The 23,618-nt window shown below is 35.8% G+C and overlaps 1 protein-coding gene across 4 annotated transcripts in view; it reads left to right on the forward strand.

Annotated features, from left to right (window-relative positions):
• The window catches only part of ADAM23 (ADAM metallopeptidase domain 23), a 155,641-nt gene that overhangs the window by 85,553 nt on the left and 46,470 nt on the right, over positions 1-23,618 (forward strand). For all 4 annotated transcript variants that reach the window (XM_019726899.3, XM_074340983.2, XM_019726901.3 and 1 more), the window contains exons 7-17: positions 310-382; positions 1,218-1,294; positions 5,057-5,122; positions 10,395-10,466; positions 12,609-12,772; positions 13,807-13,891; positions 14,829-14,919; positions 17,275-17,323; positions 19,337-19,436; positions 22,341-22,412; positions 23,012-23,101. In XM_019726899.3, coding sequence (XP_019582458.2) covers positions 310-382; positions 1,218-1,294; positions 5,057-5,122; positions 10,395-10,466; positions 12,609-12,772; positions 13,807-13,891; positions 14,829-14,919; positions 17,275-17,323; positions 19,337-19,436; positions 22,341-22,412; positions 23,012-23,101 — 939 coding nt within the window. The remainder of the gene's footprint in view (positions 1-309; positions 383-1,217; positions 1,295-5,056; positions 5,123-10,394; positions 10,467-12,608; positions 12,773-13,806; positions 13,892-14,828; positions 14,920-17,274; positions 17,324-19,336; positions 19,437-22,340; positions 22,413-23,011; positions 23,102-23,618) is intronic.

A 23,618-nucleotide genomic window follows, 5' to 3' on the forward strand; every position in this document is an offset into this window, starting at 1 on the left:
TTTTCACATATTTATTGACTACTTGTGTTCTTTCTTGTGAACTTCCTATTCACGACTTTGAAGAAAGCTAAGGCTTAAGAGTAGCTAATAAAGCTATTGCTTTTATCTAAACGGGAGCAATTGGATGATGCTCTATTTTATTTAAAATTAAATTTTCAATGAGTCATGTACTGTTCATTTTTGATAGCTAAAACATTAGCATATAAATGTCCCTATTTTAGGAAGGATATTAGAGAAAGTTCTCACACTATTCCATAGAGGCACAATCACATCTTGCTTTTAAATTGTCTACAATTGCTTCCATTTCAGAAAAGCACAGGTCGACCACATATAATCCAGAAAACCTTGGCGGGACAATATTCTAAGCAAATGAAGAATCTCAGTAAGTTTTAATTCGTATAGCTATTCTATTTTATGTAGCTGGAGCCATGACTTGGTGGAACTCGGTAGATATGTGGGCTTGTTGGGAAGTAGAATTGGCTCAAGATCTAGAGTGAGCAATGTGAGTAGGCAGTGGAGTGAACTGTGGCTTTCATGTGATGAGGCATGAAGAATTGTTTCTGGTGGAAGGACTGAAATATGATGCCCAAGAATAAAGCTGTGCTAGGAACCAGAGAGCGTGGCCAAATTGAATGGAGTGATTTACAGTGAGGTTCATCCTTACATTTTCTTGGCATTTAACTGCTCTTTAGCCAACTTGCATTGTCTCTCTCTTATGCTCTGGTCCTGAGGCATGTTAAGCATGTTGATTTGCAAAAGCTTATTTTGGATTATCGTGGCATGTGATGTGTCTACTTCTGTATATTAATACCAAGTCTTTAATAATTTATGCAAACGCTTATGGCACACATTATTTTTAAATTCCAAAATGAATTAAGCATAGTAGAATTCTCTTAAACGTCCAGAAACTGAGGGTCAGATGCTAGTATGTCAAATATGCTTATCCTAATGAGTTTTGAACATATATTTTTGATGATGTTTGGAAGAAAATTATGTTTGAATTATGTATTATAATTTATTAATTATAAGTTGAATCACATTTGTGACCATGAGAATGTGAAATGTGTAATGGTCAGCATACCTTTTCACCTTAATTTGATTTTGAGATGAAATATGCTATCAGTGCTAATGTGCCTTCATGTAATTTTTTAAAAAAACGTATTCCCATTGAAATGCAGTAGAGCATAGATCTTTATATTCTGTTTTCTCTTCCACAGGTATGGAAAGCAGTGAACAGTGGCCCTTTCTATCTGAATTACAGTGGTTGAAAAGGAGGAGGAAGAGAGCAGTGAATGTGAGTGTGGCATTGAGCCACAGGTGTGGCCATTTCACTCAGTACAATGGCTCCCTGTCATCACACAGTATCTAAGTGTACCTAAAACAGTTTAGATTTTGGCAACTTTCTCTTACAAACAAAAACAACAAACCCAACCCCCTATAATTTGAGTCTTATAGACGTATTGTTTCTTATTCAATTTTCCCTATTAGTGAGGTAAACCGATTACAGGGTTTTATGAACCCTAATATTATATGAGGAATATATTGTTTTAGCTCTGTTTTCAAATGAAAAGTGCAGTGCATTTTTTTTCTATTGAAAGTATAGCAGGCTTTAAAAATATGGCTGATATAACATCATATTAAGCATTTCTGTTAACAAAATAAGCAGGGGGAGGAGTTAGGCTTCAAAATGTTTGGCTAATAACACTTATTTTTATTGCTTTCAAATTAAGTACTTTGTTATACCAAACTTTGAAACTGGATGTGTCTTTCTGAACAGAATGGATCTATTTGACCATTAGTATCATGATGGTTACTAAATAAGAGTCATATAATTATATAATCAGCATCTGTCGTATAGCTCCATGTATTGATAAATGTACAGGGGCTTTGTAACCGAAATCATGTTCCTAGTCCTTTTCATAATAGGTTAGAAAGCTGTAATGATGGGGACTATCTAGTAATTATATGGTGAATGCTATATAATGGAGAATTAATTCCACAGCTTATAGACTACATGGTAATTTACTAGATAACTTAATGAGTAATTAATTATACTGGAATTTGCACATTTTAAATAATGTTTTGCTGAATATATTTTTTGTGAAAAAATTAGACTTCCAGGCATCAAAAACTTGCAGTTTAAATCATTGTCTTTTTATGAGCTTGTATTATAGTGATTGTGGAATCTGTCTGTCTGTCTGTCTATCTTGGGGGTACCAAAAAATGTATACACATTTTAAAATAACATCTTTTAAATAAAAGATAAAAAAGATGTTATTTTAAAATGTGTATACATTTTTTTGGCCGTGTGTGTGTGTGTGTTTGTGTGTGTGTGTTTTGTTGTTGTTTTTAGAGATTTCTTTTTGTTTACTCTTGAAGATGTGGTCAGTAATAATGTTTTATATAGGCTAATGACATTTCACTATAGTTCACCTCTATCAAATATAAACTAATCAATGACCTTGTAATTTTTGAACTATGAAAAAGAAACAGAAGTCCAAAGATGACTAAAATACTTAGCCTTAAGAGGCACACGATTCAACATACACAGAGGCCAACTCCAGACCAAACCAGAGTATTACCAGGTTTGACCTACAAGTGACACACCCAGAGGGAATTCTCTACAGGCACAAGAGCCCATAGGGGCCAAGCCTCATCAGAGCAGTCAACCCTCACGCAGCAGCTTATCCACTGTGAGCATAGCCAAGTCTCACAACTAGTCAGCCTAGGAGTCAGCCCCATCTACTGACAAGCAAAAAGCAATTAAGGCTCAACTTTAACAGGAGAATACATACAACACAAGGGTCACCTTTGGAGCACACGCACAGGAGAATAGGGAAGTGGTACAAGTCAAATATAAAGGACGCATACTGCATAAGATAACCCAGCAAAGACCAAGAACCCTAGGGGATCTACCTAATACATAGAAGCAAACACAGAGAGTCCGCCAGAATGGGGAAACAAAGAAACATGTCCCAAATAAAAGAACAGAAGTAACCTCCAGAATTGGAGCCAAATGAAATAGAGGTAACCAACCTATCAGAGACAGAGTTCAGAACATTGATGGTAAGAATGTTTAAGGAGCTTAGTGACGACATAAAGAAGAATAGAGAAATCATAAAAAAAAAAAAGCCATTTAGAACTAAAGAACACAATAACTGAAATAAAGAACACACTTGAAGGAATTACCAGCAGGTTAGATGAAGCAGAGGATCGAATCAGCGACTTAGAAGACAAGTTAGCAGGGATCACCCAAACGGAACGACAACAACAAAAAAGAATAAAAAACAACGAAAATGGTCTAAGAGACCTCTGCGATAACATCAAGCGCAACAACATGCGCGTCATAGGAATACCAGAAGGTGAAGACAAGGAGCAAGGGATCGAGAATATATTTGAAGTAATAAAGTCCGAAAATTACCCTAACCTGATGAAGGAAACTGACATACAAGCCCAGGAAGTGCAGAGAGGTCCAACCAGGATAAACCCAAACAGGCCCACACCAAGGCACATTATAGTTAAAATGGCACAGGTTAAAGACAAAGAGAATCTTAAAAGCAGCAAGAGAAAGACAGCAAGTTACATACAAGGGAACTCATAAGACTATCAAATGACTTTTCTACAGAAACTTTGCTGGCCAGAAGGGAGTGGCAGGAGGTACTCAAAGTGATGAAAAACAAAGGCCTACAACCTAGATTGCTGAATTCTGTTTTATCCAGCAAGGCTATCATTTAAAATTGAAAGAGAAATAAAGAGCTTCCCAGAATGGTTATCATCAATAAATCAACAAATGACAAGTGCTGGCAAGGTTGTGGAGAAAAGGGAACCCTGGTGCACTGTTGGTGGGATTGCAGATTGATGCAGCCACTATAGAAATCAGTATGGAGGTTTCTCAAAAAACTGGAAATAAAAAAACAAAAAGAAAGAAAGAAACATACACACATAAAAAACTGAAAATAGAACTACCTTATGACCCAGCAATTCCACTCTTAGGCATCTATTCAGAGAAATCCAAGACATTAATTCGAAAAAATATACGCATACCTATGTTTATTGCAGTACTATTTACAATAGCCAGGACATGGAAACAACAAATGCCGATTGGTAGATGACTGGATTAAGAAACTATGGTACATTTATACAATGGAGTATTACGCAGCCATAACGAAGAACGAAATCTTACCATTTGCAACGATATGGATGGACCTAGAGAACATTATGCTAAGTGAAATAAGTCAGACAGAGAAAGACAAATATCATATAATCTCACTTATATGTGGAATCTAAATAATAGAATAAATGAACAAACTAATCAGAAATAGCCTCAGAGATATAGAGGAAAAATTAAAGGTTGCTAGAAGGGGGGTTAGGGGGAGATGGGAATAAGGGAGAAGGTGAGGGGAAAAAAATACTTAGCCTTTGCTCTTAAAGGGTTATCTAGTAATAATAAAAATTTGGAAGAATTTAGAATATTGTAATTGTTAATATTTGTTCCTTTGAAAAGTTGTGTGTTGAATAATTAGTGTATCATTATTAGAATTTCACTCCATTGAGTTAAGGTTTCTGTTTGACTACAGTGGTATCTTTTTCCAGATGTACTGTGCTATTCTTACTAAATAAGTTTTACATAGGTTTTCCTTGAAGTTTTAAATAGATATGAATATTTTTATCACATCTTAATACCACAGAAATAGAGATAATTTATCTTAACAGAATTATACTGTACATTTTTCTCTAGAATGTTTTTATATATAGAAATCATATAAAAACAACATGGGCTGTTCTCTATTTTGTGAGAACAGCCTCTATTTAATGGTAATTACATTAAATGGAGAACATATCTCTAATGGTAGTTACATATAGTTCTTTTCTGAATACCTGAATGTTTACTCACGCTTTACTATCAGTTTTTTCAATTTCCCTGACCAAGTTTCTTTGAGGGTGTTTATAAAGTAGGCAGCAAAGAGTTCTTCTGAAATTCAGTCAGTTAACAACTTAACAGTCAGCCTCAGAGATGGTGCTGTTATCTCTGACCATATATTTGTATTTTCCACAGCCATCTCGTGGTGTGTTTGAAGAAATGAAATATTTGGAACTTATGATTGTTAATGATCACAAAACGGTAAGAATATAGACTCAATGGGTTTTGGACACGACAGCTTACTTGAGAAAGAATACATTTCACTTTATATTCAACTATTATTTGTTACTTATTAAAGCCAAGATCCTTAGATGCTCTATATTTCTGGAAACGGTATTTGACATCATTTATTTCATGGTGTTTTGGAACACTGAGTTTTATAGAAATTTCACAACTCTAAACTTTCCCTTCCTTTAATAATGATGGTAATTAATGGATTTAACTATTTGTGTGGCATCTTTCACTTGTCTTGATTTAAAATTCTTATTCTCTACTTTTCTTCATCTATGTGTTTGGTCACTGCCTTCTAATTTTATTTCATTTCATGTCTTTGCTTGGCTAACATGTTAATTTGTCTTACTAATTGTTATGATTTGTGGCAGATATAATTATAGGAGATAAACATATAATAAAGGTGTGCTCAAAGAGATCATCTTTAACTGATGATTTAAATATTGGAAAGATGAATAATCTTGTGTTACTTCTGTCAAAGTAAGATGATTCAATGTTATTTCAGTACCACTTAAAAGGTTTATGATAAATAGTTATTGCCTTCCATTGGCCCCTCTTGAAGATAAAGTGGAAACTTCCTTAATCATACTCTACTTAACCATTTCCCTTATGAAATAACTTGGCTGAAGCCTAGAGCATTCTAAAGAGGCTTTGTCAGTAGGCTATTTGCTAATATATCCAATACTTCTGGTAGGCTGGTAAAGGTTTAATGCCTGGCTCTCTGAAAAAAAGCCTGAATTAAAATATTAGCTGATAGCCGTGGTGTAAATAATCCCATCATGGCTGATTTCAAGTTAACAAAGTGAGGTTGCTCAGTGAGGAGCTGGGAAAAGATGCATCCAGCTGGCTTCTGTGAACTGGCTGGGAGCTGGCTGTAGCACCCCATTGCCACACTCCACAAGCTGTTTAGGACAGTTGAAATTTTTTGTTGTAATTACATAATTTAATTTTTAAAACTGCATAAACTAAGACAAAGAGTAGTTGTTATGAAAACGAAGTTACATTTCTGGAAAGACTTTTTAAAAATGAGAATATTTTAAGAAATACTTATATGTCAGGTATGTATGAAAAACTTCTAAAAGATTGCAACACAAATTCAGATTGCTTTGCAAATATCTTTAAGTCCTTGTTTTCCTTCAAGGGATAAAAATTAGATTAGTAGGCTATAGGATAAGGCTGTGTTTGACACAAAAATGACAGGGTGAAATTCTAATTAGCAGACCCTTCACGGAAAAGGCCTGGAAACCATCCATTTTTGGAAATGATGATTGAATTTATATTTAAACATTTATTTGAGTCTATTTTAACTGATGTCTTCCATTCATTATCAAGCACCAGGTCAATTATGTTGAGTATAAAGTTATTCAGTAGAATATGTCTTAATTTTTTATACATATTTATTTTCTATACCAGTAGCTTTTAAATACATTGCTTGAGCTATGTTAGTAAGAAGCAGAATTATCAGAATTACAATTTAGGAGAGGCTTTCCTAGTAGGAAGAGAAGCCAAATGTGTAGGCAGACATTTTAAATAATGAAGGCTAAAATACTAGTTTCTGAAGGACATTAATTTGCTTGAAAGCCCAAGATAATTTTTTCATCTGAATTATTTTGGGGACACTGAGATTTTTTTCAGCTACTTCTCAATCCTTAGCATTGTGGTATGTTGTGAAATTATGGCTTTAGAAGCCTAAGCTTTTCTCAATATCCATTATGCAAATACTTTTAAAGTGATGGAAATAAAAATTAAGATATATACAATGCCCTTAAATTCACAAAGTGTATTCACATATAGCTGGTAATTGATTAGAACAGTTCTCTAACCCATAACTTGTAATTCCAAATTTCTTGTTCCTTCATACTCTATTTGGAAGATACCTGAAGGTATCAGTGAGAGAGCAGATCTCAGTAAATGTTCAATAGGAAACTTGATAATTTTTAAAATGTTGTGTATTTTGAATTTATTTTTAATCCTTTTAAATGGAAAGCATTTAAGTAATCTTGTCTTTATCTTATGAATAATAGAATTGCACCGTCTTTTAAAATATTATTTTCATACATGGAAAATTTCTACACGTTATACTATATATTCTGTGATAAAGTTACCTTAGGATACCAAATTTTTTAATGATAAATCTTGGTAATTTATTATTATTATTATTATTATTATTCTTAAAATGAATGAGAATTAAGCATGATATGTTCATCTATGTTTGAAACCAGAAAAAAGAACTGTAATTTGCACTGATAAGTTTGGAGAGAACACATGTTAAGAAATGCGAAAGAAAAAGAAAGATTTCATTGTTGAGTAGTAATAATGCCTAAAGTAGAAAGAAGTTACCTAAGAAGATTTCTACTATTAAAAGAAATATTACATTTAGGCCAATAGAACTAAATATATTCTTTTGCTGTAAGACCAGGTTATAGCCTAGCCCATTATAATCCCAAATAAATATGTCATTTTATAAGAATTTGTTTTCCTTTTGAGAGTTGAGAAAAGTTCTTTTTTATAGTGTGCCTTATGTTAGATGAAGATAGTTTTTATATTTGATTGCCACAAAGAAGTGGTAAATCAGGACATGAATAAAGTGCTTAAATTCACATGTTGAAAATAAAGTTGAACTAGAATAATTAACATCTGTTTTTTAATATCTGGAGATTTGCTATTGGATTTTAGAATAATCATCTCACTGAGAGTACTCACTCATCTTACAGTCTTTGTGCTAGATGAGGCAGTACAGTTATTTTGATAATGGTCACCCTTGAATTGAAAATCAGTCGTTAATTTTAACTTTTTTCAGAAAACAAATTTGATAAGGATTGTATTTGTTTAGAAGAAGAAAAAAAAACCACCTCATTGAGTTGTGAGGAGCAAATATTTGTTGTAGGAGAAGCACTTACTGTAGATCCTAGTAAATCCTAGGTGCTCAATTAAACGGAGCTTCAGGTGAACAAATCTAGTGGTCACTGTTTAGCCTTATCTTATTTGCTCGCGCAGTAGCATTGTTCACGGTTGATTATTCTCTCCTATTTGAAACATTTTCTTCATCTCTCTGCTTCTATGACACAGCAGCTTTCCCACCTCACTGCCCATTTCTTCTTAGTCTTTTACATCCAGCCTCTAGAATTATGGGAATGCCCCACAGCTTGGTTTGGGGTTCTCTTTTCTTTCTATAACCCTCCCCACACCCAGAGTGACCACTTCCAGTCTCAAGTCTTTAATATCATGACTTGAATTCATCATTTTCTTCTTTATACCTCTAACCTTCTGAGTCCCATATTTGTATATTCACCTGCCTACTTGACATCCATACTTCAATATTGAGTAGGTACCTCACACTTAACATTTCTAATCAGAACTCTTGGTTCCTGGGTCCAAACTTTTCTTCTCTTGGTCTTTCGAATTGTTTTCAATGGCACCACCATCCCCCCAGTTATTCAAGTTCAAAACCTAGGAGTCATCTTTTATTCTTCTCTTTCCTCACCTACAGCCTATACAGATATCCAGCTTTTGTTATCTTTTACCTGGACTATTAAAGTAGTTTCCCAACAGGTTAATCTGCTTCCTCTCTCATTCACTCACCTCACAGCAACAAGAGTGATGTTTCCAAAAAGAAAATCATAGACTTTGAAATTACAAATGTAAAACAAATGAAGAAACACATTTTGATAGATTTTTAGACCTCATTTTTAAAACTTGTATGAATGTCATATTTTCCATGACTATTATACTATAAAAAGAAGTATCCAAAAAAAGATGAATGTTCAGAAACAAAATAAAATTCATGTTTTCTTTTCTTTTTGTGATGTGTGCTTCTTAGTGTCAAGACTTCTTTTTTTTTACATGTATAATTCAGTGGCATGTAGTACCTTCACTAAGTGGTAAACCATTACCTCTGTCTAGTTCCAAAACATTTTAATCGCGTCAAAGAGACAATGCTGAGACTTTTGCTTTTACTTTTAAAGATATCTATGAAATTTTTCAGCTTGGGGAATTTGTTAGGCAACTTAAAATGCTGAACTATTTACAGTATCTTTATGCTCATTTAAGAAAACCTGTTAAAACGTCCCACTGTGTCATCACATGGTGGAAGGGGCTAGGGATCTTTCTAGATCTCTCTAGAGCCTCTTTTATTAGGCATTAATTCCAGTTATGAGGGCTCCACCCTTATGATCTAAGCACTTCTCAAATGCCCTACCTCCTAATATCATCATTTTGGGGGTTAGGATTTCAACATATGAATTTTGGGGGGACACAAACATTCACACTGTAGCAAATATCATAAATATAAGTAGTTTTAATTTAATGAATGCTACTAAAAACACGATACAGTTTATTGCGCTAAAAACCCATGATAAATGTGCAATAAGTTAGTATTGTGTTTTTAGTAGCATTCATTAAGTTTAAAGACTTATGGTGCAAATCTGATTTGGTAGTTTGGGAATGTTTTTCTTTTTTCTCAGGAGAGGTATGATCCCCCTGTGGTAGACTTTTGTTTTCAAATGTTCTATCAAAGACATATTATGCAAAGTACTCCTCGCTAAAACTAGCACTTCAGGTGTAGCTATGTAATTATTTCATAAAAAATTATGCAGCCTTCAGATGTTGCTATGTAATTATCCTTTGAAGATTATTCTATTAATTTACTTTTCATTATTTTCTCAAATAATCATAGATAACCATAAACAATAAAAACCTAATGGCACACTTCATTTTTACTTTTTGTCTCTTTGTTCTAATTTGGAGCAGTCAAAAGTGAAAGGCTTCATTTGGAAGAGGCATTCTTCTGAAAGAATATACTGAAATGTACAACAAATGCATTCCACATCATGGACAGTACCAAAGTTCTACCTAAGAAATTTTCTTGATCAGTGTATGACCTTGAGTTTAAAGTGAGGAGGGTGTCCAGTTGGGACTCAGTTCTTGATCTAAGCCCTATTTTATAAGCTGGGAAAGATCATTTCATTGAAAATGAAAGGAATTAACAGCTTACTTCTCAGGTGCAAAGGATATCACATAGATTTCCACAGGCCCTCTCCATCACCTAGAACATCGTGGGTGTATTAGATTGTTGTCTAACACAGAAACAAACTAAGGACACGACCATATCCAACATGGCACAAACTAAATTCTGTATTTTTAATCCCCATTTCTACTATGAGATTTCTGCTTTTACAGAATTTTGAAATCGACCTTTAAATTATGAGTTGGCCATGACTGGTATATCCTTTTTCCTCCTCAGTACAAGAAATATCGCTCTTCTCATGCACACACCAACAACTTTGCAAAATCTGTGGTCAACCTTGTGGATTCCGTAAGTATCCTAGTTTTCATGAACCTATTTTTCCAAAATGGAATCATTTATATCTCTGTGTGCTTACTTGTTACTTTAATTCTTTCTTGGGCAAAAGTGAAAATGTCATCCTTAAGTTCATCTGGCTAAGAAATTATGGAGTGATCTGCTTTACAAAGCGTGGTATAAGAGTTTCAGGGGACTGTTGTTATTCTTGGAATTCCGAAGATGCATTAGAGTTGCTTCTAAGTAATGTCTAGACCTCATTGTCACCAGAGCCTATGGAGAACAAAAACACTGGATAAAATTAGCTTCAAGAACAGTGTAAATTAAAGTTGGCAAATGAGACTTTGTGAGTAATAAACAGTTGAGCTTATTGTCTTAAATATATGGTAGAAGAACTAATAGACTGAGATGGATTATGTTTAAAGGATATAGGAAATACAAAACAAACAAACAAACAAGCAAACAAACAAATAAACAAACAGAAAACCCCCCAAACATGTCTTCTTAGTGCTCCCCTTAGAGGACTGCTTTAGACTTTATTTCTAGATAATGGAATTAAATGTAATCCCCAAATAAAATTAATTTGAAACAGTAAAATACATATTTCCTTACAAAGACTTCTGACACTACAAATCTGTCATGGATGATTTTCTCAATTTGTAAGTTACAGAGAATGATGGTTAAAATTTTCTTCCTTTTTTCCTTCTTCAGTTAGGAACAACAAAGATGTGAATACAATTCATTATGTTCCAATAAATAGTTCAGTTTGACTAGCCATAAATTATATATAGCATACTACTTCGTGTATTTTAATGTAAAATACTATTTTGTTCAGCTAAATATGTTTTTATCTGATATTTAGTGTATGATCCCTCTTAACTGGGGAAAAATTATTTTATAAATTGCCAAATATCTAGATGATACTTATTTTCTCCAAAGACCTGCCTTCTTTCCTGTCTTTTAAACAGTCCCCACACCTCCAATAATATAAATACTCATAACGTAGTGCCTAGTAGGCAGAGCTAAGCAGAAGTATAATGTGGATGGATGGGCCTACAATAGCACACAGCGTCAGGATTGAAATTCTGAAAACCAAGTTATACCTGGTTTATTGATTTTCTTTAATTTCAGCTCTTATCAATCTTCTCAGAGAGAAATTATAAGTGAATATAGAAATGAAAACATTAAACACAACTTTCCCTTTGCCAAAGCTGTTCACTTGGCAGCCTCTCTGTGTTATTCATTTTAACATGATTGAACAGAACCACATCTTACAAAGTGTGATTTTTATTTTGGGTTACCATACAAGGTTCCGAAGCTTACCACCAAATGTTTAAAAGTCTACATTTAACTCTCTCCTTGTTGTAAAATCATTATCTCTTCAGGTTGATTTAGGCATACTGATAGTCCCTTTCTTCAGTGTGTTCAAAGGTCATCTGTTATTTTCTTAATTAGTTTTAAAATAGGACAGAATGGCACCATTCATTGAAATTGCTTAATTGTGTGAATTATTTAGCTACTGGGCCAAAAGTAAAGAGAGCAGGAGGGTACCATGCAAATGTTACGAGTGATACCATCCTGTGGTGAGGGTGAACTGGGTTGTATAAATCTGCCTTCCCTCTTTGAGCCTCACAGCCTTGATTTTCTCCCACTCTTATTTTACTTTTCATATAATAAGGCTTCCAAGGGCAAGCTAGCCATGGTGTTGGTGCTTGTCCAAAGATTTCGTGATCCATTCCAATCACGCAGGAATAATTGGTCATACTGCAGTACTCAGAGCAGGAATATCGGGCTCCAGCCTGTTACTTCCTGTGAGGTTTGGAGGGTGTTTTTACTGAACCCTGTTTTACATTTATGTCTAGACTTTAAAATCTTGACATCCCTACTTATCTATCCCCTAGTGAGATGCCTGGCCACGAAATGTGCTCATTTGGGATTGAAATAACCTTGTAGGAGAGGCTGAATTGTGTGATTGTTATTGCTTAATTTTTGCTCTTGGAAAAGAGAAAGGAAAAGAAGATTCTTTGTGATGAGCTAATTATGACCTCGTGTTCTCCTCTCACCTCCCCTCCTGTCCTTCCACTGACTCTGAATCACGGACTGTGCATGTTTGACCCAGTGTTTTCCTCCTACACCTGTCCTGTTGTTTACCCTCAGATTTACAAGGAGCAGCTCAATACCAGGGTTGTCCTGGTGGCTGTAGAGACCTGGACCGAGAAGGACCATATCGACATCACCACCAACCCCGTGCAGATGCTCCATGAATTCTCCAAATACCGGCAGCGCATCAAGCAGCACGCTGATGCTGTGCACCTCATCTCGTATGTCCCCGAAGGCTTTGGTTTCACATTTATCTTTATCCTTGCATTGGGTCCGTTAAGTTATATATCAGTATATGGATTTTGAATAAGGTTGATGTGGATTCCTCTCTCTGTTATATCAGAAGCACGGAGGTAGGTTGTCCGGTGCTGGGCTGGTGGTTCCACAGTCATTATATCTACATTCAGAGCACATCCTTACCTTCAGACCTTCCAGCCACAAGGTCAACTCATGATTCAAGATGGCTGCTGCTGCTCCAGCCTTCTTACAGGCAACAGGAATGATGGTCCTGAAGGACTGCAAAAGAGCACTCCTTCCGCTGAGTTAGCTCTTTTAAAGCAGATTCCCTGAAAGCTTGCACACATCAGTTTCCCTAACAAATCATTTGCTAGATCTTAGTCACATGGCCACACGGAGCTGCAAGAAAGGCTAGGAAATACAGTATTTTGAGGTGAGTTATTAAAGTTGAAGTTCTATCACTAAGGAAAAGGAGTGGTACATATACATATATAAAACATGCATACACACATATATATTATATAAAATATATATATTATATGTTACATATATATATTTTCCATATAATAGTAGATGCTCCATTACTTACAGCAAAACTCTTTTCAGACAGTTCTGTGCTGGTATCAAACCAACTAAAGTCTCCTTCCTTTCCTCTCGCCTTTACTCTTTCTTTTCTCTCAGTCTTTAATCAGCATTTTATAATAATCAGCACTATTTTGTATAACTACTGGATATTCTCTACTAGAAAAAAGTTAAGGGTTGTGGTCTGTTTCTCTTTGTGTCCTCAACTCCTGTGTCAGTACGTGATGGTGAGGCGGTGCTCAATTAATGTTTGCTCAACTGAGAATATTTACGTGACATAAATTTTAACACACTTATGACAACATAGATTTAAATGTATTTAAAATTTTTTGATTTTTTGAAGGAGGATTTGTTTCAGGTGTTCAAGGTGGGAGTATAAGCATGTTTTGGGAAAACTTATGTAATGGTACTTTCCTAATAGCAATTTTTTTTAAAGGCGCGTGACATTCCACTATAAGAGAAGCAGTCTGAGCTACTTTGGAGGTGTTTGTTCTCGCACAAGGGGAGTTGGTGTGAATGAGGTAAACTTTGGCAATTTTCTTAAAGTAGGCCTTTATCTTTGCATCTGATCTAATCTCTTTTTTTCCTATGGCCCAGTTACATCCCTTCTCAGGCTTTTTTAGGATGATAATGACATCGAGAATATAGTATGAGTGGTTTATATTAAGTACAATTCAAAGTGGTCTTTGGTGTTAGAAAAGATATTATTTTATTTCATAAAGATAGTTGTCATATTTATCAGGCAAATGCAAGCTGAAGATTAGCGTAGAAATATTTTTAACCTCCATTGATAAGTTTTTATAAGCGTATTAATTTTTAAAGAAGTTTTAATGCTCTTTTGCCCATGTAAGGTTTAAGTCATTTATATCAAAGAGTTTGTGATCATATCTAATCAGTATCTTTGTTTTCTCCTGATGTAAATTTTATTTTTATTTTTATGCCTTCTACCTACCTATTTGTAGAATTAATTGAAACAATTATTTCCTTAATCTTATTGTTTAGATTTTGATACCTTCATTTATATAAAGAAAATTCTTATAACAGTTGTCAACAGCACCCAAAAAAGCTGAACCAACTATATCTAAACCATGATCAATACCAGAATATACCAGGTTATCCCGATAGCCATCTTTCAGTGGAGACCTCTCTTGACATATTTGTTGTATGTTGAATTTATTCTTGGTTTGATATGAGTTGAATTGAGGCACAGCCTTTTGATTTGTATGTTATGTTTCCATGCGAGAGTATCAAGTTTTGAGAGATGCTACATAGTAAAGAGGCTTTCTGCTTCTTGGGCCCAGTTGCAAGGAAGAAATGATAAAGGAACATATGCCACTTTTTGATGCTGTGAGGCTCTACTTAGGGAACTGAGATGATATGTGTAATGATTAAGAAATAATAACTAGCTTTGTGCACTCTCTCAAATGTTTCCCACACACTTTCAACTCTGAAAAACAGTATGGTCTTCCAATGGCAGTGGCACAAGTATTATCGCAGAGCCTGGCTCAAAACCTTGGAATCCAATGGGAACCTTCTAGCAGAAAGCCAAGTATGTACACTGACCTACTTGCTCGCTTTCATGTACCATTCTGTTTGTATAATGCATGTCCAGTCAATAAATACATATGTGTTATTCCTAAGTCATTATGTTTTAATTGCAGTATGTCTCCTTCCTCTAAAAAAATAACAAAATGAACAATTTAAGGTAATTCTTAATCTGTTTGGGTTGTAGAAATGTCCCTTTTTCAACATCCCTAAAATCGTCTCATTTTCTCAGATCGTGGTCAGCTTTCTCATACTGCAGGGTTGGGGTGGTGAGTACTCACCCTCTGAGTTCCAAGCACTCGAGTATAGACACAAGAAGCCAGTGAGGCTCGTTCACAAGTTTAATAAGAGTACAGTTGGAGCAGAAAATAGCTTAGACCTAGAGTCAAAGAGGAGCTCATACTCAAAACTTACCCACCTTCCTACCTCTAATGAAACTCATCCATTTGTCCCTCCCACCGGAAATGCTAGAGAGGAAACCTCCCCTATAGGCAGGCGCTGTCCCTGGGCCTTCTAAGCATGGGGGAGGGAGTAGAGGATAGCACTCTCTTGCAGTGGGCAGGCAGGCCAAGAGGGAGTACAAACAGGGCCACAAATCCCACCCAGTAGGACAGTGTGGCCAATGACTGTGAGCTGTCCCTCTCTTCATGAATCAGATGAGAGGTAGATGGAAAGACAGGGTTGAGTTTCTAGTGGCAAAGTGTGTAAGGCCCACAATAGTTTTAGGGGTCCATTAAAAAAGTATCATTTATTTTGCAGTCAGAATAAAGTCCAATATGGGTTGTATTCCTTTTTTATATCAGCGCAATAGTAAAATATAATTTCTAATACGTTTTTGTGGTAGGTGGCAGGAGTGCCTAGAACTCACATATTGCAATCCTGTGAAAGGAAGGACCAAGGTGATCGCTCAAATTATTCTCTTAACTAGGGATTAAGTGGAAGCTTCCTTCCCTCTGAGGAAATGTCAGATGCTATATTTCCATTCCACCTCCCCAAAGAAGAAAAGGGCAGAAATTTACCTTAACATTATCCTACGTTTTATACTTTTTGACTACTGTCAAATAATTGTCATTAATACATAATATTATGGAATCTTGAAACAAAATACATATCCAGGGGCGTCTCGATTCCCTTTATGAATATATTAAGTCATCACTTTATGGGTATATTAAGTCTAGTGGCATTTAGCAAATGTCCACTTTCATTTATTAATATCTTGCTCAGAATATTTGCTTTCCCAAGGGAACACATAGTGAAAATTAAAGGAGGTATTTTGGGTTTCATCAGCTGGCACAGATGCCTTAAGTATCTAAGGAGTAGGACCAGGTTACAACCTTGTTTGAAAACCCTGGAACTGGGAAGAGGCCAGTCCTGGGGCAGCTGAGAGATGTTACTGAGTTGAATGATTGTGTAGGGTGAGAAATAAGGTTCATTCCTAATGCCTGGTGTAGTTCCTTTCTTCCTAAAATTCTTCATTCCTTTGTGAATTATTTATTTAGCTAAATAGTTACCAGTTCTGAACTTTAAATTTAAAAAAATCCATTTGGAAGTCTTTCTTTAAAATTATCTGTATGTATGATAGAAAAGAGAATAGGAAAAAAGGAATTGAAAGAACAGCTCATCACAATATCAATATGTCAGTCTCTGGTATCTGTGTTAAGTTTACTATGATTGTTATTTAACTTAAATGATTCTTTAAACTTCTATTTTACATTGCTCTTTTTTACTAAACCTTTTAGCATGGTGTTCTTCAAGTCTCTGGCCTATCCTAGCAAACTGAATTCTCTTCTCTAACTTCTAGTGTGCTCTGTGAGCAGAGCTGTGAGGATGGCACAATGCTTTTGTGCAATAGAGCTTTACAGTATACAGAGAACACATCGGCATACGACCTTCTGTGGGCCCCAGAACTACTCTGGGAGATAGGCAGAGAGATTCATTCCCCATTTTAGAGGTGGAAACACTGAGACCCAAGACATGTTAAGTCATTTCCCCGTGGGACTCTCTTATCAAGGAGAACTTGGACTAGAACTCGGGCTTTCTGATTTCTGTACCAGGATATTTTTCATTAAACATTGGAACTAGGAACTTAAATGAGTTCTCTGAGGTTTACAAGAATGAGGAGAGGTACAATTGTATTTCTTGCCAGTGGTTGTCTTAGGTAGCGACCTATGCTACTGGAAAGGATAAAGAACGCTTGATTTAAAGGAAATAGATTTTGTTCCGTGAGACGTCACCTTCTCTACCTATTTGACATGGAATTGCTAATAAGGAATTATTTCAAGAGCTGTCATGCAAATTGGAGATGTGACTTTTGTTGTTTACCTTTTCTTCTATTGCTTTTATTGTTTCCTTGGACTAGAATGTGACTGCACAGAGTACTGGGGTGGCTGCATCATGGAGGAAACAGGGTAATTTTTCATTATACATGCATTTGATGTATACCTTTTGCTGAAATTGCTCCATATAATTGGATACAGTCTCTCAGGTACTGGTCTTTTGGGCTAAGCACTTAGTATACATTCAATAACTAATTATCTGATATTTTAAAAATGAAAGGACTAATTCACTTTATGTTTTAATTTTTTATTTAAAGTCATTGACAAAAGTAAAATATACTATTTCTGTTAACCCTTAAAAGAAGCACATTATTAAATGCTTCTAAGTTTAGCAGAGGCATTAATTTTTCAGTACACTTAGAATAAAAGCTGGTTGTCTACCTGAAGCAGTCAGTGAAAATCAATTCAGTCATCAATTTATATTTTAAGAGACTCACAAATAGACATGTTGCTGTAATAAAAAAAATGTACTATACTGCTTATATAATCAATAATTTTTTTATTAAGACAGATTTATTGGGTCTAAAGTAGGTAGTCTTCTACAGATAGGCATTTGAACATTTCCTCACCTATCTCCTTTCTTCTTTTGTGGATACTTTGGGAACTAGAGAAGCTGCCCCAGAGTGGCCATTGCTTCTGTGAACCAGGGCCTGGAAACATTGCCCTCTTTTTCAGGGACCCCTACCCTATGCGAGCCATGGGCCCAAAGCCCCCTAAGCTCTCCTTCTCGATGGGAGATGTTTTCTCACCCATAGGCCTCTCCTACTTCCTTTGCCCTTGCCAGGCATCTGCTCATCACATCAACCATTGCTGGTCCTGCCCTGATCCCTAGGAGCCTCGCTTGCCAGAAGCCCTTGTACAGAGTCTGTTCCTAGTCTTCCACCAGGAGTCCAGCTCATGGTGACAACAGGAGTGTGAATGTGAGGGTTTGCAAAGAGAGTCAGCCATTCTGCCCACTACTTTAGGACACTTATTTCTAAGGAGTCTAAATTTGTAGTCTCAATTTGAAACTGTTAGATTTTGTGATCTCCATACTATTGTAGCATAGTTTAGTAACATTATGCCTTAAACACATTTTTTTGAGGACACCATTAACAATATTGGTTCTATGAGGAGATGTCTTCTGTCTTCTCAACTTCCAAATTCTAAACAGATTTTTGGACTGACTAACCATAGGCTATAATAAAACTATTTAAAGTTCATATGTATTTTCTCAAGTATACATTTCTGCACAGTTCTTATGAGATATCACTGTCAACAGTGGCAGATTTTACCTACTTCCATACACTGTCCTCATACATCAGGATACATAAAACTATTGGATCACATTCTAGAATAAGTGGCCTTTCACTCTCAAGTCAACTACTGTTATAGATATGCTCAAGGAATCAATGTGTGTGATTTAGTTTAACCTTGACAATGTGTCTAATATTCCCCTATGTATGGACAGAGAGATGAAAATTTGATTAAGTGAATCATAGAGAGGGTCTTATAGTCCTATCAAATCATGAATATCACCCAATAGTAGTTGAAGCTGAGAATAAAGTAATATATATATATATATATATATATATATATATATATATATATATATATATCCTCGTTTACCCGAATTGTTTGGCTGAAGCTTGCATTGTATAATCTTTAATCAATTGATCCTAAAACTCCCTCTTCAAAATAAAATCTAATGGGTTCCCGAGCTCCTTTTATTCAGGACAGGCAAAGTAGTGCTTGCCTTTACTGAGGCAGAGCAAATAATAATGACCACATTTTAAAATACCGCCTAGATGACGAAGTTTTGTGATGAGCTTTTCAAAAACTCTCAAGCCTGGGCACAAAAGGGCTTGAGTGTTGAGGAGGTTGTAACTTAGCCCCCAAATCTGTGATTTTTCTTTGAATTTCTACTTTTACAAACTCAATCACACATACTTAGTTGGCAATTTGAACAGAAGTGTCTTGTCAAAATTTGTGTAGAATCATCTGGGTCCAGAGTGAACATTTTGTTCTAATTCCAGACTTTTAATTGTCTTCTTTGATGACTGCTTTTGGTAAGTTATTTATATAATTGGTTCTTTATTTTCTCAGGGTATCCCATTCCCGAAAGTTCTCAAAGTGCAGCATTTTGGAGTACAGAGACTTTTTACAGAGAGGAGGTGGAGCCTGTCTTTTCAACAGGCCAACAAAGGTTAGTAACTTAGAAAGTGTAATTATTTCTCAGTTTTTGTTTTGTTTTGTTTTCTTTTGTTTACCATGGAATGCTGCTAAATTTCAGGTATTTGTCTTGGAAAGCAGGTTTGCTGTCAATCAGATTAATATTTAGTTATAAAAGACTTTATCATGTTAGAGACTGAGACCTGTTTAAATGAATGGCAAAACCATAGTTTCACTATTCTGAATCTTTGGTTTTTAGTATTAGCTGTACCCCCTCCCAAACCTTCCCTCCAAAAAACAAACAATATTTTAAAATATCTTTGAAATTTTTGTGTTAGAGTTTTCACCTGCTGCAAAGAGATAGTGGCTTATACTAAGATATATTACTTTAACCCATTTCTCTGACAAAAATTCCATTTCCTCTTAAAACTGTCTCTAGGGGTGTAACTAATATCTTGGCTTTTCTTTTCCTTCCCTTTTCTTTCCTTTTCCTCTTCTCTCCTCTCCTCTCCTCTCCTCTCCTCTCCTCTCCTCTCCTCTTCCTCTTCCTCTTCCTCTTCCTCTTCCTCTTCCTCTTCCTCTTCCTTGAGTGGTCTGTTCTCCCAGGTAGGAAGCATTCCTAATATCAGCTAGTCAAAAAATGTCCCAAGGTATTTACAGATCCCACAAATACACATATGTATTTATATTATACAGTCTCTTTACTTAGGAAGGTCCATGTTGTTAACTGACATTTCATCAAAGTTCATATAATATAGTGTCACAATCCCTTATCCACAAATTTCTTCATTCAAAAAGTTCTGAAAATTGGCAGTGTTTTTTAGAGTTTTCAAAAAATACATTGCCCTGAACTGAAAAATCTTTATTCTTTATAGTGTAAATATTCATAAGTCTTACTGCAGAAATATTGATGTGTTTGATTATAGGGTGTGTACCAGGCCCCTCAGGGCTGTTAGGCAGAGCATGGAAAAATGCATCATACTTTTCTAAAATCCAGAAAAGCCAGAATTCTCAAATTCACCAGCTGTTAGGGATTTGGATTAGGGACTGTGGACCTATAGTAGGACGTTAGGAAGAGTTGCTCAACAGGCAAAAAGACAGGGTCGATGTTAATTAGCAGATGGTATAGGAATTCTAACATTGCACAGTTCGTATTTCCTTTTAAAATACTACTTCATGAGTCAAAAATAGTCCATTACTATACAAAATGTTTAATACTCTGCAAATTGAGAGAGCAGTGAAATCATGTTAGCCTTTTATTTTTTAAAGTGACTAACTTGGATAACTGACAGAATAATTTATTCCTATCCCCATAATTAAGTGATACTGCTACAGTCAGGGGATGGTAGTTTGGTGCCTGAGATTTCTAAAAAATCTCAGTCAGGATGCAGAAAAAGAAACAGGAATTTTAAAGTGACCTTGCATCATTAAACTTGGCGGCTTTCCTTTAATGGCATTCATCTCAATGCAGCAGAAATCTGAAAGCTTCCGAGTGTTTAAAATGGATGAAATGAGTAATAAGAATTAATGTGTTCAACTGGTGTTTTTGAATTATAGTGTACATGGTTAATTTTACCTGCCTTATAGCTCACCAGCTAATTACAAGCATTACACCTGAGGAAACAACGCTGAGTTGTTTGGAAAAGTTAGGGTTTCTAGTGTATATATAAGGATCCATCATTCTGCATATTAGCATGGTTTTTAAAAAAAGCCCCTATGGATTCCAGTGAAATAGTTTATATGTATGTATCAAAGAACTGACTTTTTTCAAGTGTTTTTAGTGACAGTGACCTGTCCCAAGATGGAAGAGTCCTAAGAATGAAATCTAACGTTTGGTTACATGGGAGACCTGATGTAAAGCCCTAGTTATGTTCCCGTCTGCCCTTTCCTTTCCCATTTTCTCCTGCCTGTTGATTAAAATACTACAGACATTAGGATCTTATTCATTGGACTTTCCCACAGGGGAGTCCCACCCAAATATCCTGTAAACCTTCGTTACTTCTTATAATAGTTTTCCCTTCCTGGAAATGGAAGGAGGATCAGGTCTTTCTCAGGTAGACTCAGTGGAAGCCAACCCTTCCTTGGGTATGTTGCTGCTGGTAAGGAGTCTTTCTCATTCTCATATTTATGGCTCCGAGCATTTGGGTTGGGATGTGCTGTTTCAGTCTTCACCCAGGTGTGGTGGATGTGCACAGAGAAATCTTGCCCCAGGTGCTGAGAAATCGGAGTGGTTCTCATAAACGATCAACTGCTTTCACAATTGGTTGCAATAGAGACTATCTGGCAAGCAAGTTCATAGCACCAGTAAGGTGTATTATTCTAGAAATTTGACCCTTCCATTGCTCCAGGAATGACTGACAGCATTCTGTCCATCTATGAGTATGTCTGCACATGTACTTAATGTGCTTCAGGCTGTGTGGCTTTCCTTTCAGTGAGAATGATGAGAGTGGATGTCCAGCCACATGGTTTTCTAAACTTACCTGCGTTTGATTGTATGTATCACATGTGGCTCTGACGGAAGTATTTTTATCTTTTTGACAATTTTCATGTCTTATCTGCTTTGAGAGAAATTTGCAAGTTGGATATGTGAGTCTTCTTAGCAATGCATCTTAGCTCCATTAGCAAATATGAAAAGTGATCTATTCCTCTTGACAGCTTATCTCCATAAAAAGTAACTCTAATGGTGGAGGTCATCCCTGGAGCCCACCACTAGAGAATCCTCCAAGAGATATTACCCCATTTAAAATATGGTTTTTAGAAGTGTTATTAATAAGTGAACAGTATTTCCCACACAGACATCATTTATAAGATGCCATAATAACAGATCACAGAATATCACATGGTAGTTGATGAAAGGGCCATGTATATGGCCCGATTGGTATGTTGATTTTCTGTGATAAATTAAAATATTTTTCTTTCTCTCCCTGCTCTCTTTCAGCTATTTGAGCCCACAGAATGTGGAAATGGATATGTAGAAGCTGGGGAGGAATGTGACTGTGGTTTCCATGTGGTAGGTATAAGAGATCTTTCCTTCCTTCAGCACAGCTCCTCCCCAGAGCAAACACGAACAGCATTAGTGAGAAGCCTGCGCTGTCATCCATCGTGGTCTTACTGCCTTTCTTTCTGATCTCTCTCATCAATGCTTAATCCCAGCTCAGACACATTAGAATTAATGTTCTCATGGCCCTGTCTGAAAAACACCTAATCGATTCTTCTAATCAAATTCCCTACCTCTTAAAAATTCATAGCTTACATTCATCTCAGACAAGTTGTATCACATCACGAAACATTCTTTCTATGTTGTGTATTATTTTTGTCCTTATAAAATTAGGTTGAGTATTAAGAATAATAGAGCTAACCAAGGGTGGGGTGCCTGCTAAGAAATAAGCTGAGTTTTTGGTAGAGGAGTACTTTCGTAGAAGATCAGGCTTTGCTGAGAAATATGGCAGGAAGGAATCTATCATTGTTTAAAGTGATTAATTCTTTCCTAAAGTATTTGCTTACTGTTGTATAAATCTCCTCATCTGGATTATGCATAAGTCACATGTGGGAAGAGTGTTGAATGACCAGTGGGAAAGTTTCCTCACTCACGTGAAGTGTTTTTTCTAGGAATGCTATGGATTGTGCTGTAAGAAATGCTCTCTCTCCAATGGGGCCCATTGCAGCGACGGGCCCTGCTGTAACAATACCTCATGTCTTGTGAGTTCTCTGACAGTTCCATCTTTCTTTTCATTGACATATTAGCCAAATATCTCAATGTGTACATAGCTTGCCACAAATTTGTTGGTTGCCATTGTGCATATTAGCCTGGCAATTTTGTAGAACCAGTAAATCTACCCAAGTTCTGTCAGTTACAGCGTTTACCTTTACTACGATTTACCATCAACCATCCTATCCTCCAGTGTGTTCTTTAAAAAATGTACCTATAGTCCTTCCAAAATAAGCATTGAGAGTTGCGCCACTAACTTAGATTCAAACCAAGTTAATGGTTGAATATAAGAGGGACAATTCCGGTGCCTTTTTTAATAATATGACCTACTTATAGCATTTTTCTTTCAAACTTACCCTAATTTATTTTAGACCTTGAGCATAAAAGCTACTGTTCGTATTTTTACATTTGGCTTTTTAAATCCCCTATAAAGGCAAAAGAGCTAGATAAGGAAGTAATACATGAATGCATGCTTATATGTGTGTAGATACATAGTTACTTCCATCT

Source organism: Rhinolophus sinicus, chromosome 17 (assembly GCF_057876585.1).
Source record: "Rhinolophus sinicus isolate RSI-liver-muscle chromosome 17, RSI-T2T, whole genome shotgun sequence".
NCBI classification, from domain to species: Eukaryota; Metazoa; Chordata; class Mammalia; order Chiroptera; family Rhinolophidae; genus Rhinolophus; species Rhinolophus sinicus.